At 41.3% G+C, this 13,038-nt stretch overlaps 2 protein-coding genes across 3 annotated transcripts; one reads left to right on the top strand and one right to left on the bottom strand.

Moving 5' to 3' along the window:
• The first annotated feature begins 2,893 nt into the window (after positions 1 to 2,893).
• Positions 2,894 to 6,190, top strand: prdx1 (peroxiredoxin 1). The gene is made up of 6 exons (XM_063219691.1): positions 2,894 to 2,968; positions 3,619 to 3,724; positions 3,974 to 4,127; positions 4,592 to 4,714; positions 5,063 to 5,193; positions 5,835 to 6,190. Exons 2-6 carry the CDS (start codon positions 3,619 to 3,621, stop codon positions 5,918 to 5,920), a joined length of 600 nt encoding a protein of 199 aa, XP_063075761.1. The 5' UTR covers positions 2,894 to 2,968; the 3' UTR covers positions 5,921 to 6,190.
• A 1,688-nt stretch (positions 6,191 to 7,878) lies between these two features.
• aldh9a1b (aldehyde dehydrogenase 9 family, member A1b) lies at positions 7,879 to 12,962 on the bottom strand. 2 transcript variants are annotated; one of them, XM_063219688.1, is made up of 12 exons: positions 12,859 to 12,962; positions 12,525 to 12,724; positions 12,240 to 12,385; positions 12,007 to 12,136; positions 11,626 to 11,760; positions 11,155 to 11,351; positions 10,759 to 10,899; positions 10,193 to 10,381; positions 9,797 to 9,884; positions 9,062 to 9,203; positions 8,688 to 8,800; positions 7,879 to 8,590 (listed from the first exon to the last, which is right to left on the bottom strand). In XM_063219688.1, the coding sequence occupies exons 2-12, from the start codon at positions 12,703 to 12,705 to the stop codon at positions 8,496 to 8,498; spliced, it is 1,557 nt and encodes a 518-aa protein (XP_063075758.1). In that variant the 5' UTR covers positions 12,706 to 12,724; positions 12,859 to 12,962; the 3' UTR covers positions 7,879 to 8,495. The 2 variants fall into 2 exon arrangements, with proteins under 2 accessions (XP_063075758.1, XP_063075759.1); XM_063219689.1 differs by having other exon boundaries at positions 12,525 to 12,716; positions 12,859 to 12,959.
• Positions 12,963 to 13,038: the final 76 nt, after the last annotated feature.

The raw sequence follows: 13,038 nt of genomic DNA, 5'->3' as shown, positions 1-13,038 counted from the left end.
TCATTGAAACTGGGCTGCCTATTGCAAATTTGATCTTTTCATGAAAGTTTAGTAACTAGCCTAATAATCTAATATTTTCTAGTATGGCCCAAGTACAGTAATTTTTGCAGCTAAACATGTCTATTTCTTGAAATTCAAAAAGCTGTCACCAGCACTCCCCAATTACTCTGTAGTGAAGGAGTTGCCCTGTTGGAACGTGAATCATGGTTCTCTTGGTAAATAAACTGGGGAAAACACATAGGCCTACTGACACAGACTCAAAGTGAACAAATACATACACAGATCAAACGCTGTGATCACTGACTTAGGCTATACGTCAGTGGTTGTGATTGAAGGAGAGATTTCAACGCCCAGGTACGATTTATATGGTGTGGTGACAGATCAACCTGCTGGCAAAAATATATATTGTTTACCAGGTTAAAGATGTTTCATAATAGGGTCCAATTGGAATGTACTCCCTTTGGTACAACGCTGTGGACTCTCTTATCTAAAGACTCCACATGTATAATAACAAAAAAGAGCTTGCATTAACAGCCATCTTGGGAAATGTAGGCCTATGTCACGAGTGAGTCCAATGGGGATTACAAGCTCATCATCCACTCTGGATTCATTTGTTTTGATTAAGTGTGATTGGGGGGTTCAGGTGGGGATGTGTATACATGGGTTCACCGTGTTTGTAAACACGATGTTGTGAGGTGGGGCAAGACACTGACAGCCAACCACGTGAGCACATTTTTTGACCGACAGCAGTTTCCAACAATCAGAGGTTGTGTTGTGCGCAGATAGTTTTGCGCAGTCAGAAGAAAACAAAAAATTAGAACCCATGTATAGCTTGATACCCTCCCTATGGAGAGGGGTCTTGTTAGAGTTTGTTCCTACTGTCACTACCTGCTGTGAGGCGAAAATCATTGTGCAATCCCCTTGGGAGTCATTATGTACTGACAAAGCTGCTGTAAGGCAAACCTACAACGTTTTTGTATCACAAAAGTTTATCACGTTTCAAAATGAGTGATTTTTTTTATTTGTTGAGTTGTCTCTTTAATTATTCACTGGATCCTTTTGTGTTAATAGCCTATGTATAAATCTAAGCCTGAAAATGTGTCTTCCTTCCTGCTAGAACTGTCTTTGCTTTGTTTTCCAGCGTGAATTATTCTGACAATGAAAAAGAGACCCTGATGAACCAAAGTGAACCTGACGAAGCACAAGCTAAACACGTTGTTTGCTTAACAAAAAAGCAGCAAAATCAAGTCCACCATTCTGCGGTGATTCTTCGTCTCTTGGATTACTGATGACTGCACTTCACCAACACCTGGAAACTGGCTGTGCATATATTGTATATTTTTAGATCTTTGAATGAAAGGGTTAAACTTATGTCAACAATTCAATCAAAAGTATTCTGCTGTCCAACAAACTACCCATATTACACTTTTTGAAAGAAAAAAAAATGTTCTTAAAATATGCAGAATGTGCAGTGCCTCACTGCCCTGAAGAAGGCACTCATGTCACTATGCGTGGGCCTTGTTTTTAATATGTCCATGTAGGACCTGTCACATTAATAATTTTAATTTGGAGTGCCTTAGTCAGAGAATTCATTCTCATTTTTTGATCCTGGAAGTACTATACCTTGGACTAAAGAGCACCCAAACCCAAGAAGCCAACCAACAATCTGAATAAGAGCACGCCATACTCTACAAACTGAATGTGCAGAATGGAACTGAAATGCAAAAGGACTTGGCAGCGATTCTCAGCATTAAAATTGGACCCTCTAAGGTTTTCATATGCATATCTACCACCACCATTTAGAAAGCAGCACATCCTGTGTAGCACTAGGACATGGTGCTCTATTAGATCTGACACAGCTGTGTTTAGATGTGTCCATTGTGGCTAGTCCCTCTTATCTGGCCCTTTATGCTGCAACCATGGAAACCAGATGAAGAGGCATCCTTCATGTGGGGAAGAGATTGGGGGAGAGGGTGCAAATGACAACCCGAGTAACCTTCATTTTAGAGACTGTTTTAGAACACGTTTGCCATGGTTACTGTGGGATTGCATGGTGTGAATAAAAGTGTGGGTTTTTTTTGTCCATATCATGTGAATTTAATTATGTGTGTGTGTGTGTGTGTGTGTGTGTGTGTGTGTGTGCGTGTGAGTGAGTGAGTGAGTGAGTGAGTGAGTGAAGTTACCAGGAAAAGTCCATTGTTGCAAAATGCAAACAATGAAATAGCATTCGGACTTCCTTGTTGACCAGGAACTAGCTATATATTACATGTGTTTGGTCATCTCTGTCAGCACTCCAGCAGGACTAATGTGGGAATAGTATTCTTGTATTATGAGTATTATGACGAGGAAGAACAGTATCTATCTACCAATATGCTTGTTTTTGGGGGTGAAGAATGACTATCATTCATTTTGACATGGGGCTGGATCATATGACAGAACCCCATGACCCCTTTAGTCAAGGAATGTAGGCTTTCATTTATGGGTCAACATTGTTCTAGCCTATGTTTACATTACATGGGTGTTTCCTGGAACTAGATAGAAGGTATGCACCGGGTATCATCATGCAACGTTAAATGTCTTTGGCTTACAAATGTGTTGTAACAATTTGATGACAGGTTTAAACATTCATTTTTGAACAGGTGAACAGGTGTTTTAAAAAATGTTTCAGTGACAGGTGTGTCCATCAATGATCACTGCACAACTAATTGCTCTCTACATACTTCATAGGTAGTCACCATGCCTGTTACTGGAATTCAATAACGAGCTTCCTTTTAGTTGAGTTGTCTGGGAGGGAAAGCAATGTGCAAAGTCATGCTGTCATTGAGGAATTGTTGAAAAGTGGGCCGTGGTGAAGAAGCCGGAAGAATATCCTCGCGAGATTTGAGGATCATTGTATAAATTCAAGCAAGCCCTCATCTGGACTTCACTTGAGAACGAGAACGCCAGCGCAACAGAGAACTGAGAGAAGGTAACCTCATTCTTTTACTTAGGCTACTCATTTCTACACTGATTATCAACGAAGTAATTAAAGTCAATATACTTTTTTTATTTCAAGTTGTGACTATTGTCACGCTGTGACTATGTGTAGGCCTACAAGAATTTTACAAGTTTCCATCTTTTTACCATTTGTTGAATGAAATGCAATGGTATTTTTTGTACATCTTGTGTTGACATAATATATTGACCACTAGCCTACTCAATGTCATGATTCATGTCGTGTCATGAATGAGAATGATTCAGGTTGATCAGACCAAGACTTGTAATTGCGCACACTTTCGAAGCAATCGGAGCAATAGAGAGGGATGCAGAAGAGACTTTCACGATTTCATTGAACTCCGTTTACCAACCTCGGTGTTATAATCGTCAAAAATGCACTGTGGGCGGGTAAATGTAAATGTGGGTAAATATAACTCTTTGCCGGTGCTACAGAATAGCTTTTTGTTACCAAGATGTCAGAATCAACAGTGATTCGTTTCTTTTAAAAAACAGGCTGAATTGTGTATCGCTTAACACAGTGATTTACTTAAGGAAACTTTGCTGTCATGTTATATGGCTTACTTATTTTATTGGGCTAATTGTGGGGCCATGTCTTATCTTTTGTTCGTTTGTGCTTTGAAGATGGCTGCAGGAAAAGCTCAGATTGGAAAGCTGGCTCCTGAGTTCACAGCTAAGGCTGTGATGCCAGATGGCCAATTTAAGGATCTGAAGTTGTCTGATTACAGAGGTAAGAGGAAGATTGAAGATGGTCATTACACTGCTGTAGCCAGTCAGGAGGCAGATATTTCACTGTGTGTGTGTGTGTGTGTGTGTGTGTATGTGTGTGTGTGTGAGAGAGAGAGAGAGAGAGAGAGAGAGAGAGAGAGAGAGAGAGAGAGAGAGAGAGAGAGGGTGCACGGCATGTGTGTTTGCAGTTCATGTTTAAGTTATTCTGATATGTTTAATCACATTCTATTTTTCTAATCATCCTGTGTAGGTAAATATGTGGTTTTCTTCTTCTATCCACTGGATTTCACCTTTGTGTGTCCCACGGAGATTATTGCTTTCAGTGATGCGGCAGAGGAGTTCAGGAAGATTGACTGTGAGGTCATTGGGGCCTCTGTAGACTCCCATTTCTGCCACCTTGCCTGGTGAGTTCCAAACACAACTCATTCCAAATACATACTACTATACCAGTGTTTCCCCCAGAATTGTTGTTAGTCAAGGTGGTGGGGCGTTAAAAGCACATATTTTTTTAAAATTACATTCACAACATAAAATATGATACATAGGCCCTGCCGTGGCCAACCGGTAGGGCACTCGCCTGCCATGCGGCTGACCCGGGTTCGGTTCCCGGCCTTGGTCGTTTGCCGACCCCTCCCTGTCTCTCTCCCAATTCGCTTCCTGTCCACCTCTTACACTGTCCTATCAAATAAAGTTAAAAAGTTAAGAAAGAAATATGATACATAATATATATTTTCAGGGGAGATAGTCATGGTGGGAGGTGTTTCTTGCCAAGGCGGCCGCCTTAGCAATAAAGTGCTGTGGGAAACCCTGCACACCAAATGCCGGGCTTTCCTAAAATGCAGTTTCCTGTGTTGTTCTGACTTGGTAGGATTAACACACCTCGGAAACAAGGCGGTCTTGGTCACATGAAGATTCCGTTGGTAGCTGACACTTTGCGCTCCATCGCAACAGATTATGGCGTTCTGAAAGAGGATGAGGGCATCGCCTACAGGTGAGGAGAATTTTTTTAATGCACACAGTGGTTCTCATCCTTTTTAGAACAAAAGCCCCCTTGACTTCATCATAAGCCTCCCAACGTCCCCTTGACCTCATCATAAGCCTGCCAACGCCCCCATTAGTATTAAAAAAATTAAATAGGCTAATACCCCCCAATGGCAACTAAGCACCATACCTGTCAGATGTTTCCTTCTCAACGCTCCCCTAGGTCTCCCCAACGCCCCTTTAAGGGGCTGTAGAGCCCCCGTTGAAAAACACTGATGTACAACTTTCACTGGTCTCCTTTTAAAGACACCAGCATGGCTGGATTTCACACATGCTCTGTTTATTTCTCTCCCTCCAGAGGTCTCTTTATCATTGACGATAAGGGAATCTTGCGGCAAATCACAATCAACGACCTCCCAGTGGGCCGCTCAATCGACGAAACCTTGCGGCTGGTTCAGGCATTTCAGTTCACCGACAAACACGGAGAAGGTACATCCTACTGTCTGGCTGTGTGATATATTTCAGAACAGTATCATTGTTTGAAAAGCGAAGAAAAGGTTTACGTGTCTGTTTAAATACACTTGATCTCAAGCTTGGGTTATGCTGGTTTTATAACATGGCAGTAGACTGAACATGGAGTGTGCTAATGAGGGTACACATTGGTGCACATAGGCTACAAGTCACAGTGCTGGGACACTGGGCTACTGGTACATTTTTCATTTCATTTTCATTTATACTTTATTTAGCCAGGATTGTCCCATTGAGACTACAGTCTCTTCTGCCACGCAGTCCTGGTCAAAATGGCAGCATACATATAGTTACAGACACAGACAAACACATAGACAAAAAGGAAAAACATGAAATGCGTAGGGTGCGTGCCCATATATTTGGAGTTGTTAGAACATGTCCAGGGCACTAAGGACCTTTGCACCCCCGCACCTTTACTTGGAGTTAGATGGGATGATTCATTTCTTCACTGTAGTTAGGCATGAAATATGATACATATGTTTTTTTATATGTTTTATGTGGCATAAAAGCTGCATCACTGTATACTAGTAGTCATTTAAAGTTTTAAAAGGATTGGATGCCATGTGAACGTGCTTTGGTTTGACTCTTGGGATTTCTCTCAGTTTGTCCAGCAGGTTGGAAACCAGGAAAAGACACCATCAAACCCGATGTCCAAAAGAGCAAAGACTTCTTCTCCAAACAGACCTAAGAAGACCAGACTCTGTGCTTTAGTTTAGACGTTTGTGAAGGATGTTTTGTACTGTCAGTTTATTTCAGATATGGTGTAGATTAATGGTTCATGCCGAAAAGAACAACGTATTTAATGGTTCTTATTTTGGACAATTCTTTCATGTTGTTGTAAGCTCTGATGCTCAAGTGTTTTTGAAGTAATTATCTTGCTGTATATTTTTTGACCATATTCAGAGTAGGCCGTCATTCATGTATCTTTTCTATTAAAGTTTTGTAAGTGTAGTCTATATATTGGACTGTCTTTGCCTCTTTATCCAAAGTTTATTGGATTCCTTGTTACTTAGGACTACACTTAGCCAACCACAAGACACCTACACAAAGAGAGACATTCTCCATGCCAAGGCAGACAACCCAAGCAGTCCCAGTGGTACTCTGGTCACTTGTGATTTACAACTTGTATGATTAACTACAGTTTAAGTGTTATGGGCTTACAATGGTGAGAAGGGGAAAACTGCTTTTATATACACAAAACAGGATTTGAAAACAACAAGTGGTTTCTAAAAGGTTGTTTAGTCATTCAGGTCTGTCACACAACAAGAGTGAATGAGTGAGAAGTGATTTGAGTTTGAGAGGAAGTTTGGATATTTGTGGGCTATACAGTGTGCAGTCTATTGTGTGTGTGTGTGTGACATGTCATGACGGCTCTCTTTCTCCATCTGTGGCTTTGTGCATGTGTGTCTGGTGCAAAATAAAATGCACTCAGATTTTGCAATTTAAAAAAAAATAAAAAATCAGAGACGGGGAGCCTTGTGTACGTATGGCAAAGTTTTTTGATTGTTTGGGTACACATAAACCGAGGCCAAAAGAAAAGACAAACAAAGGATCATTTATCGAAGATACAAGAAAGGGTAAATAGTCAGTTCTTTATTCTAACTTCCACTTTCCCATGTTTCCCCACCCTATCTACCCATCCACCCAAACCATCCTTACCCAAAACCAGCCCAAAAAACCTTGTAAGTGAATAGCTGAAGGAAATGAACTGTTTCAAAAGAAAAGGGGAAGGGAGAAAGAAATTAACCTCAGAATGAGGACATGTGCGTATATATATATATATATATATATATATATATATATATATAGACACACACACACACACACACACACCAATTACCTTCTACCATCCTCCTTTGTAATCATAGAGTTAGTTCTGTAAGCCGAGTTTGGATTAAGCCAAGTTGCAAGTGGGCGCAGTACAAAAACAGAAGTACTACTCAAAATTGTACAAGTTGACACTCTGTTCTACCAACCGCATTCCAAAAAAGTTGGGAGGCTTGGTATTTTGTGAATAAAAACAAAATGCTGTTATTTGCAATACATAATCATTGTGCAAAGACAACATATCAGTTGTTTTAACCAAGCAAGGGAAAGAGCACAGAGGAGAAAAACGATGAAGAGGCTGACATACTGAAATCATGTGTAGGAAAGAACAGTGCTTTTTACATGAAAAAAAGTGTGAAAGCCCAACTCCAACTCCCATTGTCACAGCACACAAGTGAACACTGCAAACTGCAACGAAATTGCATTTATGCCTTACCCATGCAAGGGGGCAGCCCTCAATGGCATACCATGCTCAGTGTACCTCAGTCATGGAGGAGGATGGGGGAGAGCACTGGTTCATTACTCCCCCCACCAACCTGGCGAGTCGAGAGTCGAACCGGCAACCTTTGGACTACAAGTCTGACGCCCTAACCGCTTACCCATGACTGCCCATTACATACAATCATGTCACCAGTTAATGCTTTTAATTGCCCTCGTTCACCTCGTCTTCGGTCCCATCTAACTTAACCAACATTTTATTGGCCCTCTCAAAACAATAATTTAGCTCGGTTTAAGCCACCGATATGTCATCTTTGCACAATGCTCCACCTAATAAATGGATTACATGTTTTGAAAATGATAGCATCCCTCCCCCCCATAAAATACCAAATGTCCCACCTATATGGGAATGCCGTTTGTAAACTGTTAAGAAACATAACTGAATGAAACATAAACATGATTGTGTATTTGTGGTTTTGCAAATGTTCACTTTAATTATTTACTTATTTACAAAGTATATTAAACTGATTTATACACAGAGACTTTAGTTGATTTTTTCATGAAAAAGCCTTAACCACATTTAACAGCAATGATCATTATTCCATGTCCATAATTGACATATCGGGTTGAACAAAATTGACGATTTAATGCAGATTGTTAAGGTTGAGACAGCTGCTCAAGTACATTTTCCATATTGAAAAGAGCGAGTATGCAGACCCGAATACACTGCACACATTCAGTTGAAACTAGTGCAGATAATAAAGCAATAATTGTATTTTAATGAAGTAGAAGATATTAGTAAGGTAATAATTGCCTTAAAAAGTTGTTACAATCACATACTGACAGTAAGACTCAAACTTTTATGGCCAATGTCTCTGGTCCAATAGTGTCACATTGTATTCAGTCGAATTAATGAAATTGTACCGCAAATGCTAACTGGACTGGACTGGACTGGACTCAAGCAACAGGTGCTTGAGGTGTCTTGACAAGTTCTGTGTTTAGAAAAGACTATCCACATCTCCCATCTCCACGACAACCGTCTTCAGCTGAGAGTAGAATTCAATGGTAACCTGGCCATTCTCTCTACCAATACCTGTGTGAAGATAACAGGGAGAGAGAGAATTACATTTATACCATTTCGCGAAATAAAAAGGCAGTCGTTGAATAATTAATTGCCAAACTGTGAATACCTGATGCTTTATAGCCCCCAAACGGCACCTCCACAGGAGTGATGTTGTAGTTGTTAATGAAGCAGGTACCAGCTTGTAGACTTTCCACCACCCGGTGTGCTCGTCTTACGTCTCTGCGATGCGTCCAAACAAATAACAAGGAAAGCATATAATGAATAGCCTACAAATCTCCTTGGGGCGATGTTCTTCACTGGAGTCCAATTATGATATAGATGTCAAGAAGGACGTTCTTATAACTACTTCCGCAGAGTAGCATGAAGCAGAGAGCTGTCCAGAAGTGTGCAGTTGATAGTAGCAGCTTTAGTGCTAGCTGTAAACAACACACTGTATTCTTATTTAATATCATATTCTAACATTTTATAACATTTTCTTACCTTGTGAAGACCCCTGCTGCTAAGCCCATGGTAGTATCATTAGCTCTTTGAAGAACCTCCTCTTCTGTATCAAATGGCAACACTGACATCACTGGCCCAAAAATCTCCTCCCGCACACACGTCATGTCGTCTGTGCAGTTGTCTGCAAATCAACCATAATTGGTCTTCAGAGCTGCGTTCTGCAAATACCACTTAAATACTCTACAGACATATACGATGCAGACTAAATCCACATGACTGACTACCATCTTGAAATAATAATAATAATAGCAATAATAATAACAACAGATACAATTGAAATGATCTAACATTTTTGAACGACAACCTTACACTGGCCCAGATACAAGTAAACTAGAAATGCCCTCAGAGAGCGCAGACCTCCGCCAAGGAAGCCGTTTGATAGAACATTTGACTATATTACACCCTATTTTAATTTGAAGTCTTTCTGCCTTCTTTTTGTGGAGTTAGAAACTGGAATGTCAAAATTCGCCCTGTCCCCCAATTCAATTTGAGGTCACTAGGGGCGTCATAATGGTCAAGAATCTTTTTTAAAAATCCTGGTTCCGGTTAGTGATCCGGATCACCACCAAAATTGAATCACTTGTTCCTTTGGTCATTTCCAACAACTCGTGCAAATCCGTTCATTAGTTTTTGAGTTATCCTGCTGACAAACAAACAGACAGACAAACAAACGCGACCGAAAACATAACCTCCTTAGCGGAGGTAATAACTGACCCAGTACACAAGGAGACATGTAGTAACCATTCCTGAGCTTTGGGTCAACAGGAGTGATTGGTTCTCCACCACAAAGTATCCTGGCTCCCTGAAAACACACATACACAAAAAAATATTAGTTACCTGGTCCTTATTCAATTTATTGAAATATTTAAATACAAAACATGAGTACTGGTGTTTTTAAATACATGCCAGTTTCATGTTATTCGCATGCCCTCAATTCCCACTCCACAGTGTCCTGGTAAAAACAGTATGTTGCCTCAATGGCCTTATACAGGTGTGGGGGCACCTAACAAGTGTGCAGAGCATCTCAAACATTTAGGAAGGAGAGGGTCTTCCAGTGTCTGCTCTCTGCAAGCATGCCCTGAGTACACTCCAAGTGAAACCCCTCCGTACCTCTTCCTTTGCCTGGCTGATGTAGCCCAGCACTTTGTCCAGCTGTGGCCTGCTCACCACCGCCCCCATACGGGTCTCCTCCAGCAGGGGGTCTCCTATCTGGATGGCCTTAGTCCTCTGCACCACCGCATCTAGGAACTGGGACAGAACCTTCCTCTGAACAAAGACCCGAGTTCCATTGCTGCAGACCTAGAGATTGTGAGGGAGGGAAAGAAGCAAAGCTACATTTTGTTAGAGGGGTGGCACAAGGCCATCTAGTGGAGGAAGAATCACACTGTGGCTGTATTTTTTTATCTACACTACACCCCTTCTTCTATAAAAGTTATAATTCCTTTCTATCCTATACCCACATAATACAATCATTTTTATTCAGATGCTTTGTGCAGCCAACGTACATGTGATTATTTTGTGTCAACAACTTGCTGTGTAGACAATCTCAAAATGCCAAATGTATAGCTGTAACGTATCTGTAAGGACATCCTTATGCTCGTCACAGCCACAACAAAGCATACAATAGAGGCTACCAATTCCACATGTCCACATGTCACGTTTAATTTTTTTTGCACCTGGCCTTGAGAGAGGAAATTTGCCATCAATGCGCCTCTAACAGCATTTTCCAAGTCGCTGTCCTCAAAGATGATCAGAGGAGATTTCCCTCCGAGCTCCAACGTCACCGGCTTTACCCCGCTGGCGGCCATCTCCATAATCTGCCACAAGAAAGATAAAGACATGTGAAAGTTGTTGCACTTTTCTGATGTCTCCCAGATGGTATCTGTGGAACGAGACAAAGTGACAACAGAAAGACTTTTTTATAATCAAGAAGAACAACAGGCAATGGGCTCATTTTTGATAGAGCAGTGCTGATTTTGCTATGCAGCGCCCATATTGAAATGGCAAAATGTGCATGCACGTTGCGTAACAAAAGCAGCACTGCTCCATCAAAAACGACCCCATCGCTTTACCTTTTTGCCAGTAGGGACACTCCCGGTGAAGGACACCTTGGCCACAGAGGGGTGGTGGCAAAGCAGCATGCCAGTCTCCTGCCCACCCTGAACTACATTATATAGCCCACTGGGGGCGCCAGCTTGGGCATATATCTCCGCTAGAAGAACTGCTGTTACAGGGGTCACTGGCGATGGCTTGAAAACCATGGAGTTTCCTTGTGATACAAAAGACACAAGAGGTCAAAAAAGCCAGGAGAGGTCAGAATTATTGTTACATCAGCATTATCTAGGTATGTCACTAAAGTCAATATGGCTGTCCTTTGAGGACTTTTAAAAATATAACATGTACTATATGACAACATGCCTCGTGAACAGTATCCATGTGCAAAACCTTTTTACAGTTTTTATGTCCTGCTGGCACTCTTCCTTCAAGCCGTTATGGCAAATGATTAAATGTCCTTTAAAAGGAAGTTGAAGAACGTTTCATACCACAGGCGAGGGCTGGGGCTGATTTCCAGGCAGCTATTTGGAAAGGGTAGTTCCAAGCACCAATTCCAACACACACACCAAGAGGCTCACGCCGGGTGTATGCAAACGAGCCACCTGGTAACTGAACATGCTGTCCTAAAATTACAGACACCAAAGTTTGCATTTAGCTTAACATTGGGTTCAATGACAACACTGTTCATTTTACTTCCTGACAAGTACAGTGATTAACTTTTTTTGGTCTACAACAGATGAAAAAGGAAAAGGAGTTGGAGAAATGACTTGCGATCTGTTGCAATCCCAGCAGGTTTGCTCTATGTGCCAAAAACCTATAAAAACAACTATGTCACAAAGTCTGTGTGTTAACTGTGCAGGTCTACTAACCTGCTAGACTGCTGGCAAGGCTTGCATAGTACTCAATACACAGCCGGGCAGAGTCCACATCCAGACGGGCCTCTGTGATTGACTTTCCGTTGTTCACCACTTCTACCTCTGCAATCTCCTCTCTTCGACTCTAGGATCAAAAAAGGTCACAGTCCTTAACAATTAAAAAAGTGTAATTTACCAATTTGGTTGTAGTCCTACTATATTCACCATACTCATAGCAAGATTAGTACCTCAATAATGCGAGCTGCTTCCAGCATCACTTTGGCTCTTTCCATTCCTGACATTTTACTCCAAATCCCAAATGCTGTGAGGCCATTTGACACTGCCTGATTTACCTCCTCTTCTCCACACTCCTGCAATTGGCACAATATTCGCCCTTTAGGAAACAATAATAATTAAATTGCATTACATTACAAAATGTATTACAGCACAGTGCACAGCCTACTACATGATATTATATCACAGGCATAGATGACCTAAGACAGCACATGCACATTAATGTGATCCATATCTACCTGTGGCTGGTTCATAAACAGCTTCTGTTTTTGCTGAATCATTTAGTTTAACTCGACCCCCATTCCAATAGTTGAGAGGGTCATCGATGGCCATGGAACCCGACGACGCACTTCTTGAGATTCCATGAAGCAAATTTGGCACACCGATGCGCCGCAGGAAAAACTTCCCCACCACTTGCATCTTTACTTGAGCTGCACGACTTCAAAGAAAATTGTGTTATTTTTAATAATATAACGGACCGCGAGGTTTCACTCGCTTAATTCTCCATAAAACCACAGTGTTAAGGCAGCGACAGCGAACGACTTAAACATGGAAGGAATAACAAATCATTACCTGTAAATAGATACTACAATGTTCTCCCTTGCGCACAATAACACTTTGATTTACATTCTGTTCTCACTCTGTGTTGTTTTGGATATGCAGATCCTGCTCGAAATTTTGTGAAGGAAGAAAGAAACTAGTTTGTAGGCGGGACATCCACAACAACATAACCAGCGATGATAGGTTGAATTT

Source organism: Engraulis encrasicolus, chromosome 16 (assembly GCF_034702125.1).
Source record: "Engraulis encrasicolus isolate BLACKSEA-1 chromosome 16, IST_EnEncr_1.0, whole genome shotgun sequence".
NCBI lineage: Eukaryota > Metazoa > Chordata > Actinopteri > Clupeiformes > Engraulidae > Engraulis > Engraulis encrasicolus.
The sequence above is the reverse complement of the archived record's forward strand: the minus strand, read 5'-3'. Positions and strand labels throughout refer to the sequence as shown.

Excerpts from the sequence above, each read along its gene's own strand:
- prdx1 (XM_063219691.1), top strand. The coding sequence starts at position 3,619 with ATGGCTGCAGGAAAAGCTCAGATTGGAAAGCTGGCTCCTGAGTTCACA. Across the intron at positions 4,128-4,591 it reads CATTTCTGCCACCTTGCCTG|GATTAACACACCTCGGAAAC; the intron begins GTGAGTTCCAAA and ends CTGACTTGGTAG. Across the intron at positions 4,715-5,062 it reads GATGAGGGCATCGCCTACAG|AGGTCTCTTTATCATTGACG; the intron begins GTGAGGAGAATT and ends CTCTCCCTCCAG.
- aldh9a1b (XM_063219688.1), bottom strand. The coding sequence starts at position 12,705 with ATGCAAGTGGTGGGGAAGTTTTTCCTGCGGCGCATCGGTGTGCCAAAT. Across the intron at positions 12,386-12,524 it reads TGTTTATGAACCAGCCACAG|GGCGAATATTGTGCCAATTG; the intron begins GTAGATATGGAT and ends TGTTTCCTAAAG. Across the intron at positions 11,352-11,625 it reads AGCCCCAGCCCTCGCCTGTG|GAAACTCCATGGTTTTCAAG; the intron begins GTATGAAACGTT and ends TTGTATCACAAG.